This window comes from Pseudophryne corroboree, chromosome 1 (genome assembly GCF_028390025.1).
Source record: "Pseudophryne corroboree isolate aPseCor3 chromosome 1, aPseCor3.hap2, whole genome shotgun sequence".
Taxonomy (NCBI): Eukaryota; Metazoa; Chordata; class Amphibia; order Anura; family Myobatrachidae; genus Pseudophryne; species Pseudophryne corroboree.
In genome coordinates this window covers 1,126,484,147-1,126,505,529 of record NC_086444.1, presented here as the reverse complement: position 1 = coordinate 1,126,505,529, position 21,383 = coordinate 1,126,484,147, and the positions used below count along the sequence as shown (strand labels likewise).

General features: G+C 47.2%; 1 protein-coding gene across 4 annotated transcripts in view; it reads right to left on the bottom strand.

Moving 5' to 3' along the window:
* Nucleotides 1-21,383, bottom strand: part of SLC2A9 (solute carrier family 2 member 9) — a 724,331-nt gene that overhangs the window by 46,681 nt on the left and 656,267 nt on the right. Inside the window, exon 13 of one of the 4 annotated variants that reach the window (XM_063923114.1) lies at nt 4,905-4,965. The exons of 2 other annotated variants lie outside the window; for them this stretch is intronic. In XM_063923114.1, coding sequence (XP_063779184.1) covers nt 4,930-4,965 — 36 coding nt within the window. In that variant the 3' untranslated portion in view covers nt 4,905-4,929. The remainder of the gene's footprint in view (nt 1-4,904; nt 4,966-21,383) is intronic. One more of the 4 variants, XM_063923122.1, reaches the window with a different exon arrangement.

The following is a 21,383-nucleotide window of genomic DNA, read 5'->3' as shown; positions in this document are numbered from 1 at the left end:
TCTTCCTCTCAGGGAGGACCTGTTGCAGCAGGGGCCCTGCATGTTCCAAGACTTACCGCGGTTACGTTTGACGGCATGGCGGTTGAACGCCGGATCCTAGCTGAGAAAGGTATTCCGGAGGAGGTCATACCTACTCTAATAAAGGCTAGGAAGGAGGTGATGGCGAAACATTATCACCGTATCTGGAGGAAGTATGTCTCTTGGTGTGAAACCAAGAATGCTTCTACGGAAGATTTCCATCTGGGCCGTTTTCTCCACTTCCTACAGACAGGAGTGGATATGGGCCTGAAGTTAGGCTCCATTAAGGTACAGATTTCGGCCCTATCTGTATTCTTTCAGAAGGAATTGGCTTCTCTCCCAGAAGTCCAAACTTTTGTGAAGAGAGTGCTGCACATCCAGCCTCCTTTTGTGCCCCCAGTGGCACCATGGGACCTGAACGTGGTGTTACAGTTCCTTAAATCACACTGGTTTGAACCCCTTCAAACGGTTGAATTGAAATTTCTCACCTGGAAGGTGGTCATGTTATTAGCCTTGGCTTCGGCAAGGCGGGTGTCAGAATTGGCGGCCTTGTCTCACAAGAGCCCCTACTTGATTTTTCATGTGGATAGAGTGGAATTGAGTTTTTGCCTAAGGTGGTGTCTTCATTTCATATGAACCAACCTATCGTGGTGCCTGTAGCTACAAGTGACTTGGAGGACTCCAAGTCCCTGGATGTAGTCAGGGCATTAAAGATTTATGTAGCCAGGACGGCTAGGATTAGGAAAACAGAGGCTCTGTTTGTCCTGTATGCAGCCAACAAGATTGGCGCGCCTGCTTCGAAGCAGACTTTGGCTCGCTGGATCTGTAACACGATTCAGCAGGCTTATTCTACGGCTGGATTGCCGTTACCAAATTCGGTAAAGGCCCATTCCACTAGGAAGGTGGGCTCTTCTTGGGCGGTTGCCCGAGGCGTCTCGGCTTTGCAGTTATGCCGAGCAGCTACTTGGTCGGGTTCAAACACTTTTGCTAAATTCTACAAGTTTGATACCCTGGCTGATGAGGACCTCGCGTTTGCTCAATCGGTGCTGCAGAGTCATCCGCACTCTCCCGCCCGGTTTGGAGCTTTGGTATAAACCCCATGGTCCTTACGGAGTCCCCAGCATCCTCTAGGACGTAAGAGAAAATAAGATTTTAAACCTACCAGTAAATCTTTTTCTCCTAGTCCGTAGAGGATGCTGGGCGCCCGTCCCAGTGCGGACATATTTCTGCAAGGCTTGTATATAGTTGTTGCTTACATAAGGGTTATGTTACAGTTAAGATCAGTCTTTGGCTGATGCTGTTCTTTGTTCATACTGTTAACTGGTTACGTGTATTCCAGGTTATATGGTATGTTTGGTGTGGGCTGGTATGAACCTTGCCCTTAGATTAACAAAATCCTTTCCTCGTATTGTCCATCTCCTCTGGGCACAGTTCTCTAACTGAGGTCTGGTGGAGGGGCATAGAGGGAGGAGCCAGTGCACACCCATACTAAAAGTTCTTTATAGTGCCCATGTCTCCTGCGGAGCCCGTCTATACCCCATGGTCCTTACGGAGTCCCCAGCATCCTCTACGGACTAGGAGAAAAAGATTTACCGGTAGGTTTAAAATCTTATTTTTTTGTGCCGTCAGCTGCAAAACCGTTCGCACACTTGCAAAGCGAAAATACACTCCCCCATAGACGGCGACTATCTGATCACAGCACAGCAAAAAGTTGCTAGCGAGCGATCAACTCGGAATGACCCCCTAAATGTAATGTTATTCACAGCGTACTACAAGGCATAATGAGCTGTAGATCCTGATGAAAGACATATGTGGCTGCTCATTCTATATAGTACTGTTTTCCTTCTGCATAGAAGGCTAGCTATACACCTGATTCTGTAGGGTCTTACATATAGTGACAGCTGAACTAATCATTATGCAGCTGTTCAGTCCCCATAACACTTCTGATACCATCCACCAGTGCGGGTAATCATCCGCACACCGACGGCATTCCTCCATCCTTGGACTTCATTATGATTTTTTAAGTACAGGGGAGTTCTCTGCTGATCACAAATGATCACCAGATAATGTATTTCTCTTTCAAACAAGGATTCAAAGAATGCACATTCTCTCTCCCATATAGTTTCTGGAAGAGGTGGAGCCTAATGACATCAATACCTCTCCCTTCATGATGATGGTGTTATCAAGCTCTGTCCCTCCAACTTTCAGCAACATAAACTATTAAGGAAAAGCTATTAGATTATCCAAGGTCATACATAGCAAATTGGTGGTGGTAGTGGTGGAACAGAGGAAAAATGATGTGCATGGCCAAGCCACGATGGCTGTATATCTGTCACTTGACAGATCACATGCATGTGATAGAGAAATAGGTAGAGAGAGATAAGGGGAGAGAGAGAGTGAGGTGAGGAAAAGAGAGGTAGAAGGATAGGGCGAGGAAGAGAGAGGAGTTGGAGGGAAGGAGAAAAAGAGGGAGAGAGGGATGGCATAGGGGAAAGGAAAAGAGGGATCAGGGAGAGCGTGTGAGAGGAAGAGAGTGAGAGAGAAGCAGAGAGAATGGGGGACAGAGAGATAGAAAGAGGGAGGAGAGAGAGAAGGAGAGAGAGAGGAGAGGGGGATGGGAGGGGGAGGGATAGGGAGTGGGGGGAGAGAGTGAGAGGGGGAGAAGAAGAGAGAGAGAAAGAGAAGGCAAGAGAGGGTGAGAGTGGGGGAAAGAAAGTAAGAGAAGGAAGAGGGAGAGGAGGGGGAAGAGGGAGAAGGAGAGAGAGAGATAGATAGATAGAGGGGTGAGATGGACAGAGAGAGAGAGTGTCATGATCCTGACTATTGTTCCCATATTTGTTGACTTACCTGTTCTCATATTTGGTGATCCTGCATCTTTTCTGCTCACTTGGATAAACAGCTTGCCAGTACCATGAGTTTCCTGAGTGCTGAGTTCTCTGCCTGGAAGGTGAGACTTAACAAGCTCCACCTGTGATGATTAACCTTCTTTGTGAATACTGAATTCAACAAGTCTTTCTATGCTGTGCCTACACAGCAATCATTGTTGTCATTATACTATATGCCTCTCTGACTCCACTGGTCACCAGATACATTCTCCACTGTGCTTGGCTCTCTGGAGTTTAGGCCTAAAAGTCAGCACCCTCTGTTCATTTGTAGAAGCTCATGCTTCAGTGTTTTTTTCGGCCTGCTAGGCCTCACTCCACATCAGAGCCAAACCTGGAGTACTGACATGACAGGATCTGATCACCTGACCTGGAGCTATCCAATCCTGTGCCAGCCTGAGACTCTCTGAATCACCTGATTCTGTTCACCAATCACCAAGGACCAGGAAGTATAAGTAAAGAGACTTGTGTTACAGAAGCTGCCAGTTCCTTGTGTTACACAGCTCAGTGTGCGCTTAGTAGCTGAGCTCCCTAAAAGGTAACACTATTACCTTAGTTCCTGTGAAACTCTGTTCTTTTGCTACCCAGTCCGGATTACAGTTGTTTTACCAGTTATATCCAGTATCAGTCTCATCTTAAAGACACAGCCGCAGTATTCTTCAGTCTCGTCTTAAAGACACAGCCGCAGTATTCTTCAGCCTCATCTTAAAGTCACAGCTACAGTTTTCAGTTATTCTTCAGCCTCGTATTAAAGTCACAGCTACAGTTTTCAGTTCTTCAGCCTTGTCTTAAAGTCACAGCTACAGTCTTCAGTTCTTCTTCAGCCATGTCTTAAAGTCACATGCAACAGTCATTGTTCTACTACAGTTGCATTTCAAGTTATATGTAGTACCAGCCAGGATTACAGTTGTGTTCCAGTTATACCGGTACCCCAGCCCAGTTCTCAGTCCGGTTCTCAGTCTCACCGGTAACCAGCCCTGCTCTCAGTCTCACTGGTAACCCATCCGGTTTAATGTCTTCAGTTCTCCTCCCATTTCTGCGCAATGCCAGAGGACCTATTTGATAGTAACCTAGAGTACACAAACACCTACTCCTGTGACAGTATATCTAGTTCGTTCTCACCAATACATTCACCATCCTGCTATCAACACCAAGTCCTTGGTGATCCAGTGGTTAGGATACGGCTCCCTCTGCCGAGGCCTGGTTTCGACTCCTGGTCACGGATTGCTCCTTGAGCTCTTTATCTCACTGATTCCCACAGACCATCCAATATACACACAGTCCTCCAGTTACTTGCATGGACATCACATACACGCCAGGTTCACAAAAACCACAGTCATTACAGAGAAGGGAGGCAGAGAGACATTAGGGGAGAGAGATGGGAAAGGAAGAAGGAGAAAGAGAGTGGGGTAGGAGGAAGTAGGGAGAGGGAGAAAGAGTGGGGTAGAAGGGGGAGAGGAATAGAGAGAAGGAGAGACAGAGAAACAGAATGGGAGAGAGGGTGAGAGTGTGGCAGAGAAAGTAAGAGAGGGGAGAGGTAGAGTGAGAGAAGGGCGAAGGAGAGGGAGGGTGAGATGAACAGAGAGAGAGGGGAGGCAGAAAGAGAGTAGGGTAGAGTAGTGAGAGAGGTGGGAAAGGAAGAGGGAGAGAGAGAAGGAGAGAGTGGAAAAGAGGGAAAGAGAGGGGTAGCTGCTAACAGGCTTTTTGAAACTCCTTTGTTTTATCTTAAAACTGTAGTACATTCTATTAAATGAGGCATGCTGAATTTTAATAACAGAACACACTCGGAGGAGAAAGGTTTGATAGCACCCACAACGTAATTATCTCCTTTTCTCTAATAGAAAATGAATCAGATTGTGCACATAAATACCATGTGGAGAGGAGTGATGCAATAGCAGGCTATGTAGGGCTGGGGTACACCGGTCATTTCTCTATACTTGGTAAATAATAATGATTACATGTGCAGATGTCCTCATTACTCGCCTTGATTTATTACATACTTACCTACCAGATAATTATCTCTTGCTGGTTAAAAATAGAAGAAAATCTCAGAAGGGCATTTGAGCTATTGAAGAAAAAACACAATTTAAAGACAGGTTGATCCCATTTGTAACAGTGCAAATTAACTAATCTCTCTGACAAGTGAAACATTCTGGGGATCTGAACGTTTTTTGTCCTTGACATTGACCACCTGTAGCTATTCATATCTCTTGTAATCTTGTATCAATCTGTACGTGCATTGTATGTAAAATTGCCCATACAAGCTGCTATTCTGCTGGGAATCTGGTCATTTTCACCTACTAAATGCATGAATAGGCGCAAACAGATCCCTCGTCCTGAAAATCTGATAGGAATTAGAAATGGGTACAAAATGTATTAATTTATATATTAACAGTTATATAAAAATCAGATTGGATAATATCATTGTATTTATGAACATTCTTATCCACTCTATGGACCTCATTTAGAGTTGGAAATAAATTCAAGTTGCAGCTTTATGTGTTCGCAGTGTTCTCTCTATTTTAGTGTGTATTCGTGACACTATTAGTTGTTAAAATATTTCCTGATAGTCCATGAGCAGTAGACTGAGGTTAATGATATGCTAAAATGGAATAAAGATATGTTCTCTAAAATTCTAGATAGAACCTAAAGTTTTAACAATGTTGTCACTTGGGGTTGCAATGGGGTCAAATTAAAACCTTACATAATACCAGCAGCAAGAAGAGAAGCAACAGAAGTTTCTAAAATGTTGGAGTCAACGGAGAAGTCTCATCCTCTTAGAACACAAACCAGAATAGACAGTACGCTTCTGCAATGACTTTCAGAACACTAATGAGCATGCACAGTGTTCTGAGCGTCTGATGCTGAAATATTCAAGAAAATGGCTCCTGATATGCCCTTGACTCCTATGGGCCCTACAAAGGGTCATCAAGAAAGAAACTGCATTTGCCACTTCTGATTGTTTATATCAGTGTTACTTTTTGGTTTACATGCCCATGGAATACTCCAAAACCGAATCCAGGGCTATTTTTGGTCCGGAACGCCGTTCCTGAAGCTTTTTTCTAAAATAACGTATCCAGGAACTGTAGTCTGGACCTTGCAGCCCTGTCTGCCCTGCTGTCACTGCTGCCTCTACTTCGGCGCTGCGCTTCCCCTGTCTGAGCCTGAGGGGAGGAGAGCGCACACCTCTCCTTCCCCTTGCTGTGTCCTATCTCCGGCGGCCAATCAGCGCTCACAGACTGGCAGCAGCAGCTCCTGATTGGTTGCCAGCCTGCGAGATTTGATTGGCTCAGAAGCTGGCGCCATATTTCAAATGAATGCCGCACCGGAGACGGGACACAGCGAGGGAAAGGAGAGACGCGCACTGCACTCTCCTCCCCTCAGGCTCAGACAGTTGAAATTTAAAGTGGAGCAGCGGACGGAGGGGTGAGCACTACTAGTGGTGGCATCGTTTAGCTGGCACTACTGGAGGGCAATTTGTAATTGGCAATACTGGGAGACAATGTGTAACTAGCACTACTGGGGGCAAAGTGTAACTGGCAAAACTGGGGGCAAAGTGTAATTGCCATTACTGGAGGGACAATGTGTAACTGGCAATACTGGGGGTAATGTGTAACTGGCAATACTGGGGGGCAATGTGTAACTGGCACTACTACGGGCAATGTGTAACTGGCAATACTGGGGATAATGTAACTGCCATTACATGGGGCACTGTGTAACTGGCACTACTGGGTGCATTGTGTAACTGGCACTACTGGGGGCACTGTGTAACTGGCACTACTGGGGACAATGTGTAACTGGCACTACTGGGTCACTGTGTAACTGGCACTACTGGGGGCAATGTGTAACTGGCACTACTGGGTGCAATGTGTAACTGGCATTACTGTGGACAATGTGTAAATGGCACTACTGGGGGCAATGTGTAAATGGCACTACTTGGGGCAATGTGTAACAGGCAATACTGGGGGACAACGTATAACTTGCACTACTGGGTGCAATGTGTAACTGACATTACTGTGCATATACGGCACAGCATAATGTGTGTATATATGGCACTGCTGGGGGCATTATGTGTTTAAAAAAAAAATTTATGCACCAATTGATGCCCCCCGCCCCACCTTGGTAGCTCCAACCACATCACCACCCACTAATGTCCACACTTCCTGAACCTGTTTTCCTACAAAAATAGCACTGACCTAAACAATATATTCTAAAACCTTGCTTCTGCATACATATCTCAATGTTGCAGTCTGCATCGCTAATCCTGACAAATACCCTATAGGGAAGTGTTTCCCATATTCAGTCTAACATAGCATGTTTTCCAGATCACATCTACTCACTACTGACTGACACATTTTAAAACATCTCCAGATGAAGCTAACTATTTAATTTGTGATACTGAAGAGTAGAGATGAGCGCCGGAAATTTTTCGGGTTTTGTGTTTTGGTTTTGGGTTCGGTTCCGCGGCCGTGTTTTGGGTTCGACCGCGTTTTGGCAAAACCTCACCGAATTTTTTTTGTCGGATTCGGGTGTGTTTTGGATTCGGGTGTTTTTTTCAAAAAACACTAAAAAACAGCTTAAATCATAGAATTTGGGGGTCATTTTGATCCCAAAGTATTATTAACCTCAAAAACCATAATTTACACTCATTTTCAGTCTATTCTGAATACCTAACACCTCACAATATTATTTTTAGTCCTAAAATTTGCACCTAGGTCGCTGGATGACTAAGCTAAGCGACCCTAGTGGCCGACACAAACACCGGGCCCATCTAGGAGTGTCACTGCAGTGTCACGCAGGATGTCCCTTCCAAAAAACCCTCCCCAAACAGCACATGACGCAAAGAAAAAAAGAGGCGCAATGAGGTAGCTGTGTGAGTAAGATAAGCGACCCTAGTGGCCGACACAAACACCGGGCCCATCTAGGAGTGTCACTGCAGTGTCACGCAGGATGTCCCTTCCAAAAAACCCTCCCCAAACAGCACATGACGCAAAGAAAAAAAGAGGCGCAATGAGGTAGCTGTGTGAGTAAGATAAGCGACCCTAGTGGCCGACACAAACACCGGGCCCATCTAGGAGTGTCACTGCAGTGTCACGCAGGTGTCCCTTCCAAAAAACCCTCCCCAAACAGCACATGACGCAAAGAAAAAAAGAGGCGCAATGAGGTAGCTGTGTGAGTAAGATAAGCGACCCTAGTGGCCGACACAAACACCGGGCCCATCTAGGAGTGTCACTGCAGTGTCACGCAGGATGTCCCTTCCAAAAAACCCTCCCCAAACAGCACATGACGCAAAGAAAAAAAGAGGCGCAATGAGGTAGCTGTGTGAGTAAGATAAGCGACCCTAGTGGCCGACACAAACACCGGGCCCATCTAGGAGTGTCACTGCAGTGTCACGCAGGATGTCCCTTCCAAAAAACCCTCCCCAAACAGCACATGACGCAAAGAAAAAAAGAGGCGCAATGAGGTAGCTGTGTGAGTAAGATAAGCGACCCTAGTGGCCGACACAAACACCGGGCCCATCTAGGAGTGGCACTGCAGTGTCACGCAGGATGTCCCTTCCAAAAAACCCTCCCCAAACAGCACATGACGCAAAGAAAAAAAGAGGCGCAATGAGGTAGCTGTGTGAGTAAGATAAGCGACCCTAGTGGCCGACACAAACACCGGGCCCATCTAGGAGTGGCACTGCAGTGTCACGCAGGATGTCCCTTCCAAAAAACCCTCCCCAAACAGCACATGACGCAAAGAAAAAAAGAGGCGCAATGAGTTAGCTGTGTGAGTAAGATAAGCGACCCTAGTGGCCGACACAAACACCGGGCCCATCTAGGAGTGTCACTGCAGTGTCACGCAGGATGTCCCTTCCAAAAAACCCTCCCCAAACAGCACATGACGCAAAGAAAAAAAGAGGCGCAATGAGGTAGCTGTGTGAGTAAGATAAGCGACCCTAGTGGCCGACACAAACACCGGGCCCATCTAGGAGTGGCACTGCAGTGTCACGCAGGATGGCCCTTCCAAAAAACCCTCCCCAAACAGCACATGACGCAAAGAAAAATTAAAGAAAAAAGAGGTGCAAGATGGAATTGTCCTTGGGCCCTCCCACCCACCCTTATGTTGTATAAACAGGACATGCACACTTTAACCAACCCATCATTTCAGTGACAGGGTCTGCCACACGACTGTGACTGAAATGACGGGTTGGTTTGGACCCCCACCAAAAAAGAAGCAATTAATCTCTCCTTGCACAAACTGGCTCTACAGAGGCAAGATGTCCACCTCATCATCATCCTCCGATATATCACCGTGTACATCCCCCTCCTCACAGATTATCAATTCGTCCCCACTGGAATCCACCATCTCAGCTCCCTGTGTACTTTGTGGAGGCAATTGCTGCTGGTCAATGTCTCCACGGAGGAATTGATTATAATTAATTTTAATGAACATCATCTTCTCCACATTTTCTGGATGTAACCTCGTACGCCGATTGCTGACAAGGTGAGCGGCGTCACTAAACACTCTTTCGGAGTACACACTTGTGGGAGGGCAACTTAGGTAGAATAAAGCCAATTTGTGCAAGGGCCTCCAAATTGCCTCTTTTTCCTGCCAGTATAAGTACGGACTGTGTGACGTGCCTACTTGGATGCGGTCACTCATATAATCCTCCACCATTCTTTCAATGGTGAGAGAATCATATGCAGTGACAGTAGACGACATGTCCGTAATCGTTGTCAGGTCCTTCAGTCCGGACCAGATGTCAGCATCAGCAGTCGCTCCAGACTGCCCTGCATCACCGCCAGCGGGTGGGCTCGGAATTCTGAGCCTTTTCCTCGCACCCCCAGTTGCGGGAGAATGTGAAGGAGGAGATGTTGTTGACAGGTCGCGTTCCGCTTGACTTGACAATTTTCTCACCAGCAGGTCTTTCAACCCCAGCAGACTTGTGTCTGCCGGAAAGAGAGATCCAAGGTAGGCTTTAAATCTAGGATCGAGCACGGTGGCCAAAATGTAGTGCTCTGATTTCAACAGATTGACCACCCGTGAATCCTTGTTAAGCGAATTAAGGGCTCCATCCACAAGTCCCACATGCCTAGCGGAATCGCTCCGTGTTAGCTCCTCCTTCAATGTCTCCAGCTTCTTCTGCAAAAGCCTGATGAGGGGAATGACCTGACTCAGGCTGGCAGTGTCTGAACTGACTTCACGTGTGGCAAGTTCAAAGGGCATCAGAACCTTGCACAACGTTGAAATCATTCTCCACTGCGCTTGAGACAGGTGCATTCCACCTCCTATATCGTGCTCAATTGTATAGGCTTGAATGGCCTTTTGCTGCTCCTCCAACCTCTGAAGCATATAGAGGGTTGAATTCCACCTCGTTACCACTTCTTGCTTCAGATGATGGCAGGGCAGGTTCAGTAGTTTTTGGTGGTGCTCCAGTCTTCTGTACGTGGTGCCTGTACGCCGAAAGTGTCCCGCAATTCTTCTGGCCACCGACAGCATCTCTTGCACGCCCCTGTCGTTTTTTAAAAAATTCTGCACCACCAAATTCAAGGTATGTGCAAAACATGGGACGTGCTGGAATTTGCCCATATTTAATGCACACACAATATTGCTGGCGTTGTCCGATGCCACAAATCCACAGGAGAGTCCAATTGGGGTAAGCCATTCCGCGATGATCTTCCTCAGTTGCCGTAAGAGGTTTTCAGCTGTGTGCGTATTCTGGAAAGCGTTGATACAAAGCGTAGCCTGCCTAGGAAAGAGTTGGCGTTTGCGAGATGCTGCTACTGGTGCCGCCGCTGCTGTTCTTGCGGCGGGAGTCCATACATCTACCCAGTGGGCTGTCACAGTCATATAGTCCTGACCCTGCCCTGCTCCACTTGTCCACATGTCCGTGGTTAAGTGGACATTGGGTACAACTGCATTTTTTAGGACACTGGTGAGTCTTTTTCTGACGTCCGTGTACATTCTCGGTATCGCCTGCCTAGAGAAGTGGAACCTAGATGGTATTTGGTAACGGGGGCACACTGCCTCAATAAATTGTCTAGTTCCCTGTGAACTAACGGCGGATACCGGACGCACGTCTAACACCAACATAGTTGTCAAGGCCTCAGTTATCCGCTTTGCAGCAGGATGACTGCTGTGATATTTCATCTTCCTCGCAAAGGACTGTTGGACAGTCAATTGCTTACTGGAAGTAGTACAAGTGGGCTTACGACTTCCCCTCTGGGATGACCATCGACTCCCAGCAGCAACAACAGCAGCGCCAGCAGCAGTAGGCGTTACACGCAAGGATGCATCGGAGGAATCCCAGGCAGGAGAGGAATCGTCAGAATTGCTAGTGACATGGCCTGCAGGACTATTGGCATTCCTGGGGAAGGAGGAAATTGACACTGAGGGAGTTGGTGGGGTGGTTTGCGTGAGCTTGGTTACAAGAGGAAGGGATTTACTGGTCAGTGGACTGCTTCCGCTGTCACCCAAAGTTTTTGAACTTGTCACTGACTTATTATGAATGCGCTGCAGGTGACGTATAAGGGAGGATGTTCCGAGGTGGTTAACGTCCTTACCCCTACTTATTACAGCTTGACAAAGGCAACACACGGCTTGACACCTGTTGTCCGCATTTCTGTTGAAATACTTCCACACCGAAGAGCTGATTTTTTTGGTATTTTCACCAGGCATGTCAGTGGCCATATTCCTCCCACGGACAACAGGTGTCTCCCCGGGTGCCTGACTTAAACAAACCACCTCACCATCAGAATCCTCCTGGTCAATTTCCTCCCCAGCGCCAGCAACACCCATATCCTCCTCATCCTGGTGTACTTCAACACTGACATCTTCAATCTGACTATCAGGAACTGGACTGCGGGTGCTCCTTCCAGCACTTGCAGGGGGCGTGCAAATGGTGGAAGGCGCATGCTCTTCACGTCCAGTGTTGGGAAGGTCAGGCATCGCAACCGACACAATTGGACTCTCCTTGTGGATTTTGGATTTCGAAGAACGCACAGTTCTTTGCGGTGCTTTTGCCAGCTTGAGTCTTTTCAGTTTTCTAGCGAGAGGCTGAGTGCTTCCATCCTCATGTGAAGCTGAACCACTAGCCATGAACATAGGCCAGGGCCTCAGCCGTTCCTTGCCACTCCGTGTGGTAAATGGCATATTGGCAAGTTTACGCTTCTCCTCCGACAATTTTATTTTAGGTTTTGGAGTCCTTTTTTTACTGATATTTGGTGTTTTGGATTTGACATGCTCTGTACTATGACATTGGGCATCGGCCTTGGCAGACGACGTTGCTGGCATTTCATCGTCTCGGCCATGACTAGTGGCAGCAGCTTCAGCACGAGGTGGAAGTGGATCTTGATCTTTCCCTAATTTTGGAACCTCAACATTTTTGTTCTCCATATTTTAATAGGCACAACTAAAAGGCACCTCAGGTAAACAATGGAGATGGATGGATACTAGTATACTTATGGATGGACTGCCGAGTGCCGACACAGAGGTAGCTACAGCCGTGGACTAACGTACTGTGTCTGCTGCTAATATAGACTGGATGATTGATAATGAGATGAAATCAATATATATATATATGTATGTATATATAATATCACTAGTACTGCAGCCGGACAGGTAGATAATATATTTATTAGGTAATGATGACTGATGACGGACCTGCTGGACACTGTCAGCTCAGCAGCACCGCAGACTGCTACAGTAAGCTACTATACTATAGTAGTATGTACAAAGAAGAAAAAAAAAAAAAAACACGGGTAGGTGGTATACAATTATGGATGGACTGCCGAGTGCCGACACAGAGGTAGCTACAGCCGTGGACTAACGTACTGTGTCTGCTGCTAATATAGACTGGATGATTGATAATGAGATGAAATCAATATATATATGTATGTATATATAATATCACTAGTACTGCAGCCGGACAGGTAGATAATATATTTATTAGGTAATGATGACTGATGACGGACCTGCTGGACACTGTCAGCTCAGCAGCACCGCAGACTGCTACAGTAAGCTACTATACTATAGTAGTATGTACAAAGAAGAAAGAAAAAAAAAAAACACGGGTAGGTGGTATACAATTATGGATGGACTGCCGAGTGCCGACACAGAGGTAGCTACAGCCGTGGACTAACGTACTGTGTCTGCTGCTAATATAGACTGGATGATTGATAATGAGATGAAATCAATATATATATGTATGTATATATAATATCACTAGTACTGCAGCCGGACAGGTAGATAATATATTTATTAGGTAATGATGACTGATGACGGACCTGCTGGACACTGTCAGCTCAGCAGCACCGCAGACTGCTACAGTAAGCTACTATACTATAGTAGTATGTACAAAGAAGAAAGAAAAAAAAAAACCACGGGTAGGTGGTATACAATTATGGATGGACTGCTGAGTGCCGGCACAGAGGTAGCTACAGCCGTGGACTAACGTACTGTGTCTGCTGCTAATATAGACTGGATGATTGATAATGAGATGAAATCAATATATATATGTATGTATATATAATATCACTAGTACTGCAGCCGGACAGGTAGATAATATATTTATTAGGTAATGATGACTGATGACGGACCTGCTGGACACTGTCAGCTCAGCAGCACCGCAGACTGCTACAGTAAGCTACTATACTCTATAGTAGTATGTACAAAGAAGAAAGAAAAAAAAAAAACCACGGGTAGGTGGTATACAATTATGGATGGACTGCCGAGTGCCGACACAGAGGTAGCTACAGCCGTGGACTAACGTACTGTGTCTGCTGCTAATATAGACTGGATGATTGATAATGAGATGAAATCAATATATATATGTATGTATATATAATATCACTAGTACTGCAGCCGGACAGGTAGATAATATATTTATTAGGTAATGATGACTGATGACGGACCTGCTGGACACTGTCAGCTCAGCAGCACCGCAGACTGCTACAGTAAGCTACTATACTATAGTAGTATGTACAAAGAAGAACGAAAAAATAAAAACCATGGGTAGGTGGTATACAATTATGGATGGACTGCTGAGTGCCGACACAGAGGTAGCTACAGCCGTGGACTAACGTACTGTGTCTGCTGCTAATATAGACTGGATGATTGATAATGAGATGAAATCAATATATATATGTATGTATATATAATATCACTAGTACTGCAGCCGGACAGGTAGATATATATTTATTAGGTAATGATGACTGATGACGGACCTGCTGGACACTGTCAGCTCAGCAGCACCGCAGACTGCTACAGTAAGCTACTATAGTAGTATGTACAAAGAAGAAAGAAAAAAAAAAAAACCACGGGTAGGTGGTATACAATTATGGATGGACTGCCGAGTGCCGACACAGAGGTAGCTACAGCCGTGGACTAACGTACTGTGTCTGCTGCTAATATAGAGTCTAGACTGGATGATAAATTATTGATAATGAGATGAAATCAATATAACATCACTAGTACTGCAGCCGGACAGGTACTATATATATTTATTATGTAATGACTGATGACGGACCTGCTGGACACTGTCAGGTCAGCACAGCACCGCAGACTGCTACAGTAAGCTACTATAGTAGTATGTATAAAGAAGAATGAAAAAAAAAAAACCACGGGTAGGTGGTATTCAATATTATATATATATATATATATATATATATATATTATATACAATTGTATATATATATATAATAAGAATTTACTTACCGATAATTCTATTTCTCGTAGTCCGTAGTGGATGCTGGGGACTCCGTCAGGACCATGGGGAATAGCGGCTCCGCAGGAGACAGGGCACAAAAATAAAGCTTTAGGATTAGGTGGTGTGTACTGGCTCCTCCCCCTATGACCCTCCTCCAAGCCTCAGTTAGGATACTGTGCCCGGACGAGCGTACACAATAAGGAAGGATATTGAACCCCGGGTAAGACTCATACCAGCCACACCAATCACACCGTATAACTTGTGATCTGAACCCAGTTAACAGTATGACAAACGTAGGAGCCTCTGAACAGACGGCTCACAACAAATAACAACCCGATTTTTTTGTAACAATAACTATGTACAAGTATTGCAGACAATCCGCACTTGGGATGGGCGCCCAGCATCCACTACGGACTACGAGAAATAGAATTATCGGTAAGTAAATTCTTATTTTCTCTAACGTCCTAAGTGGATGCTGGGGACTCCGTCAGGACCATGGGGATTATACCAAAGCTCCCAAACGGGCGGGAGAGTGCGGATGACTCTGCAGCACCGAATGAGAGAACTCAAGGTCCTCCTCAGCCAGGGTATCAAATTTGTAGAATTTTGCAAACGTGTTTGCCCCTGACCAAGTAGCAGCTCGGCAGAGTTGTAATGCCGAGACTCCCCGGGCAGCCGCCCAGGATGAGCCCACTTTCCTTGTGGAATGGGTCTTGACAGATTTAGGTTGTGGCAAGCCTGCCACAGAATGTGCAAGTTGAATTGTGCTACAAATACAACGAGCAATCGTCTGCTTAGAAGCAGGAGCACCCATCTTGTTGGGTGCATACAATATAAGCAGTGAGTCAGACTTTCTGACTCCCGCCGTTCTTGAAATATATATTTTCAATGTCCGGACCACGTCCAACAACTTGGAATCCTCCAACTCGTTAGTAGCCGCAGGCACCACAATAGGCTGGTTCAGATGAAACGCTGACACCACCTTAGGCAGAAAATGAGGACGCGTCCGCAGTTCTGCCCTGTCCGTATGGAAAATCAGATATGGGCTCTTATATGATAAAGCCGCCAATTCTGATACTCTCCTGGCTGAAGCCAGGGCCAGTAGCATGGTTACTTTCCATGTAAGATACTTCAGCTCCACCGATTTGAGCGGCTCAAACCAATGGGATTTGAGAAAATCCAAGACTACATTAAGATCCCAGGTTGCCACTGGGGGCACAACCGGGGGCTGTATATGTAGTACTCCTTTTACAAAAGTCTGGACTTCAGGAACTGAAGCCAATTCTTTCTGGAAGAAAATCGACAGGGCCGAAATTTGAACCTTAATGGACCCCAATTTGAGGCCCATAGACAATCCTGTTTGCAGGAAATGTAGGAATCGACCCAGTTGAAATTCCTCCGTGGGGGCCTTCCTGGCCTCACACCACGCAACATATTTTCTCCAAATGCGGTGATAATGTTGTGCAGTCACCTCCTTCCTGGCTTTTACCAGTGTAGGAATGACCTCTTCCGGAATGCCTTTTTCCTTTAGAATTCGGCGTTCAACCGCCATGCCGTCAAACGCAGCCGCGGTAAGTCTTGGAATAGACACGGTCCCTGCTGAAGCAGGTCCCGTCTTAGAGGTAGAGGCCACGGATCCTCCGTGAGCATCTCTTGAAGTTCCGGGTACCAAGTTCTTCTTGGCCAATCCGGAGCCACTAGTATCGTTCTTACTCCCTTTTGCCGTATAATTCTCAGTACTTTTGGTATGAGAGGCAGAGGAGGGAACACATACACTGACTGAAACACCCACGGTGTTACCAGAGCGTCCACAGCTATTGCCTGAGGATCCCTTGACCTGGCGCAATACCTGTCCAGTTTTTTGTTGAGGCGGGACGCCATCATATCCACCATTGGTTTTTCCCAACGGTTCACAATCATGTGGAAGACTTCTGGATGAAGTCCCCACTCTCCCGGGTGTAGATCGTGTCTGCTGAGGAAGTCTGCTTCCCAGTTGTCCACTCCCGGAATGAATACTGCTGACAGTGCTATCACATGCTCTTCCGCCCAGCGAAGAATCCTTGCAGCTTCTGCCATTGCTGTCCTGCTTCTTGTGCCGCCCTGTCTGTTTACGTGGGCGACTGCCGTGATGTTGTCCGACTGGATCAACACCGGCTGACCCTGAAGAAGGGGTTTTGCCAGACTTAGAGCATTGTAAATCGCTCTTAGCTCCAGTATATTTATGTGAAGAGACATCTCCAGGCTTGACCATACTCCCTGGAAGTTTCTTCCTTGTGTGACCGCTCCCCAGCCTCTCAGACTGGCATCCGTGGTCACCAGGACCCAGTCCTGTATGCCGAATCTGCGGCCCTCTAACAGATGAGCACTCTGCAACCACCACAGAAGAGACACCCTTGTCCGTGGCAATAAGGTTATCCGCTGATGCATCTGCAGATGCGATCCGGACCATTTGTCCAGCAGATCCCACTGAAATGTTCGTGCGTGGAATCTGCCGAATGGAATCGCTTCGTAAGAAGCCACCATCTTTCCCAGGACTCTTGTGCATTGATGCACAGACACTGTCCCTGGTTTTAGGAGGTTCCTGACAAGTTCGGATAACTCCCTTGCTTTCTCCTCCGGAAGAAACACCTTTTTCTGAACCGTGTCCAGAATCATTCCCAGGAACAGCAGACGTGTCGTCGGGGTCAACTGAGATTTTGGAAAATTCAGAATCCACCCGTGTTGTTGCAGCACTAGTTGGGTCAGTGCTACTCCGTCTTCCAGCTGTTCTCTGGACCTTGCCCTTATCAGGAGATCGTCCAAGTAAGGGATAATTAATACGCCTCTTCTTCGTAGAAGGATCATCATTTCGGCCATTACCTTGGTAAAGACCCGAGGTGCCGTGGACAATCCAAACGGCAGCGTCTGAAACTGATAATGACAGTTTTGCACCACGAACCTGAGGTACCCTTGATGTGAAGGGCAAATTGGGACATGCAGGTAAGCATCCTTTATGTCCAGGGACACCATAAAGTCCCCTTCTTCCAGATTCGCTATCACTGCTCTGAGTGACTCCATCTTGAACTTGAATTTTTGTATGTACAGGTTCAAAGACTTCAGATTTAGAATAGGTCTTACCGAGCCGTCCGGCTTCGGTACCACAAATAGCGTGGAGTAATACCCCTTTCCCTGTTGTAGGAGGGGTACCTTGACTATCACCTGCTGAGAAAACAGCTTGTGAATGGCTTCCAATACCGTCGCCCTGTCTGAGGGAGACGTTGGCAAAGCAGACTTTAGGAACCGGCGAGGGGGAGACTTCTCGAATTCCAACCTGTAACCCTGAGATACTACCTGCAGAATCCAGGGGTCCACCTGTGAGCAAGCCCACTGTGCGCTGAAATTCTTGAGTCGACCCCCCACCGCTCCTGAGTCCGCTTGTAAGGCCCCAGCGTCATGCTGAGGGCTTTGCAGAACCCTGGGAGGGCTTCTGTTCCTGGGCAGGGGCTGCTTGCTGCCCTCTCTTACCCCTTCCTCTGCCCCGAGGCAGATATGACTGTCCTTTTGTCCGCTTGTTCTTATAGGACCGAAAGGACTGCGGCTGAAAAGACGGTGTCTTTTTCTGTTGGGAGGGGGTCTGAGGTAAAAAAGTGGATTTTCCGGCAGTTGCCGTGGCCACCAGATCCGATAGACCGACGCCAAATAATTCCTTCCCTTTATACGGCAATACTTCCATATGTCGTTTGGAATCCGCATCATCTGACCACTGTCGCGTCCATAAACTCCTTCTGGCAGATATGGACATCGCATTTACTCTCGATGCCAGAGTGCAAATATCTCTCTGCGCATCTCGCATATAAAGGAAAGCATCCTTTAATTGCTCTATAGTCAATAAAATACTGTCCCTATCCAGGGTATCAATATTTTCAGTCAGGGAATCCAACCAGACGACCCCAGCACTGCACATCCAGGCTGAGGCGATGGCTGGTCGCAGTATAACACCAGTGTGTGTGTATATACTTTTTAGGGTAGTTTCCAGTCTCCTATCCGCTGGATCCTTGAGGGCGGCCGTATCAGGAGACGGTAACGCCACTTGTTTTGATAAGCGTGTGAGCGCCTTATCCACCCTAGGGGGTGTTTCCCAGCGCGCCCTAACCTCTGGCGGGAAAGGGTATAATGCTAATATCTTTTTTGAAATTAGCATTTTTCTATCTGGGTTAACCCACGCTTCATCACATACATCATTTAATTCCTCTGATTCAGGAAAAACTACAGGTAGTTTTTTCACCCCCCACATAATACCCCTTTTTGTGGTACTTGTAGTGTCAGAGATATGCAAAGCCTCCTTCATTGCCGTGATCATATAACGTGTGGCCCTACTTGAAAATACGTTTGTTTCATCACCGTCGACACTAGATTCAGTGTCTGTGTCTGTGTCGACCGACTGAGGTAAAGGGCGTTTTACAGCCCCTGACGGTGTCTGAGACGCCTGGGCAGGTACTAACTGGTTTGCCGGCCGTCTCATGTCGTCAACTGATTTTTGTAATGTGCTGACATTATCACGTAATTCCATAAACAAAGCCATCCATTCCGGTGTCGACTCCCTGGGGGGTGACATCACCATTATCGGCAATTGCTCTGCCTCCACGCCAACATCGTCCTCATACATGTCGACACACACGTACCGACACACAGCAGACACACAGGGAATGCTCTTATCGAAGACAGGACCCCACTAGCCCTTTGGGGAGACAGAGGGAGAGTTTGCCAGCACACACCCAAGCGCTATAATATATATGGGAACAACCTTATATAAGTGTTGTTCCTTATAGCAGCTTAAATATATCCAATATATCGCCAAAAAATGCCCCCCCTCTCTGTTTTACCCTGTTTCTGTAGTGCAGTGCAGGGGAGAGTCCTGGGAGCCTTCCTCACAGCGGAGCTGAGCAGGAAAATGGCGCTGTGTGCTGAGGTGAATAAGCCCCGCCCCCTATTTCGGCGGGCTTTCCTCCCGTAGATTTAGATGACTGGCATGGGTTAAATACATACATATAGCCTTAATGGCTATATGTGATGTATTCTTTTGCCATAAGGTATTAAAATATTGCTGCCCAGGGCGCCCCCAGCAGCGCCCTGCACCCTCCGTGACCGCTTGGTGTGAAGTGTGTGACAACAATGGCGCACAGCTGCAGTGCTGTGCGCTACCTTCATGAAGACTGAAGAGCCTTCTGCCGCCTGTTTCCGGACCTTCAATCTTCAGCATCTGTAAGGGGGGTCGGCGGCGCGGCTCCGGGACGAACCCCAGGGTGAGACCTGTGTTCCGACTCCCTCTGGAGCTAATGGTGTCCAGTAGCCTAAGAATCCAATCCATCCTGCACGCAGGTGAGTTGAAATTCTCTCCCCTAAGTCCCTCGATGCAGTGAGCCTGTTGCCAGCAGGACTCACTGAAAATAAAAAACCTAAAAAACTTTTCTAAGCAGCTCTTTAAGAGAGCCACCTAGATTGCACCCTGCTCGGACGGGCACAAAAACCTAACTGAGGCTTGGAGGAGGGTCATAGGGGGAGGAGCCAGTACACACCACCTAATCCTAAAGCTTTATTTTTGTGCCCTGTCTCCTGCGGAGCCGCTATTCCCCATGGTCCTGACGGAGTCCCCAGCATCCACTTAGGACGTTAGAGAAATATATATTAAACTGGTGGTGATTGATTATTAAACTGGTGGTCACTTCAGGACAGGTCACGTTGCAACTTGCAACTAGTACTCCGAGGCCTAAGCAGACAATCACAAAATATATTATTATACTGGTGGTCAGTGTGGTCACAACAATGGCAGTGTGGCACTGACTCTGGCAGCAAAAGTGTGCACTGTACGTTATATGTACTCCTGAGTCCTGCTCTCAGACTCTAACTGCTCCCCACTGTCAGTGTCTCCCCCACAAGTCAGTTAATACACTTACAGTCACACTATCTAATCTATAAATATCACTTCAGCAAGTAGTATAGTAGTATACAGTAGTACTCCTCCTAATAATGCTCCCCGAAAATACTGTGTCTCTCTCTTCTCTAAACGGAGAGGACGCCAGCCACGTCCTCTCCCTATGACTCTCAATGCACGTGTGAAAATGGCGGCGACGCGCGGCTCCTTATATAGAATCCGAGTCTCGCGATAGAATCCGAGCCTCGCGAGAATCCGACAGCGTGATGATGACGTTCGGGCGCGCTCGGGTTAGCCGTGCAAGGCGGGAAGATCCGAGCCTGCTCGGACCCGTGTAAAAAACCTGAAGTTCGGGCGGGTTCGGATTCAGAGGAACCGAACCCGCTCATCTCTACTGAAGAGATCTGTAAAACATGCACTGTTAGGTGTACCTGAGGACTGGAGCTGGGAAACACTGCCATAGGGTGCCTAGAAGCTAAATAACTTGACTACAATTTAAAAAAACAGTTTAGGTTATTAGAGTCTCATTGCCATTCATTAAGCTACTGTGGGGGTCATTCCGAGATGATCGCAGCTGTGCTAAATTTAGCACAGCTACGATCACTCACACTGACATGCGGGGGGACGCCCAGCACAGGGCTATCCCGCCCCGCTTGTCAGTGCCGGCCACCCCCGCAGAAGTGCAAAGGCATCGCACAGCGGCGATACCTTTGCACTTCAAGAGTAGCTCCCGACCAGCACAGCTTTAACGTGCTGGCCGAGAGCTACTCATCGCTCCCCGGCCCACAGTGGCTGCGTGTGACGTCACGCAGCCGCTGTGGCCCGCCCCCTGTTTGATCCGGCCACGCCTGCGTTGGGCGGACCACGCCCACGAAAATGG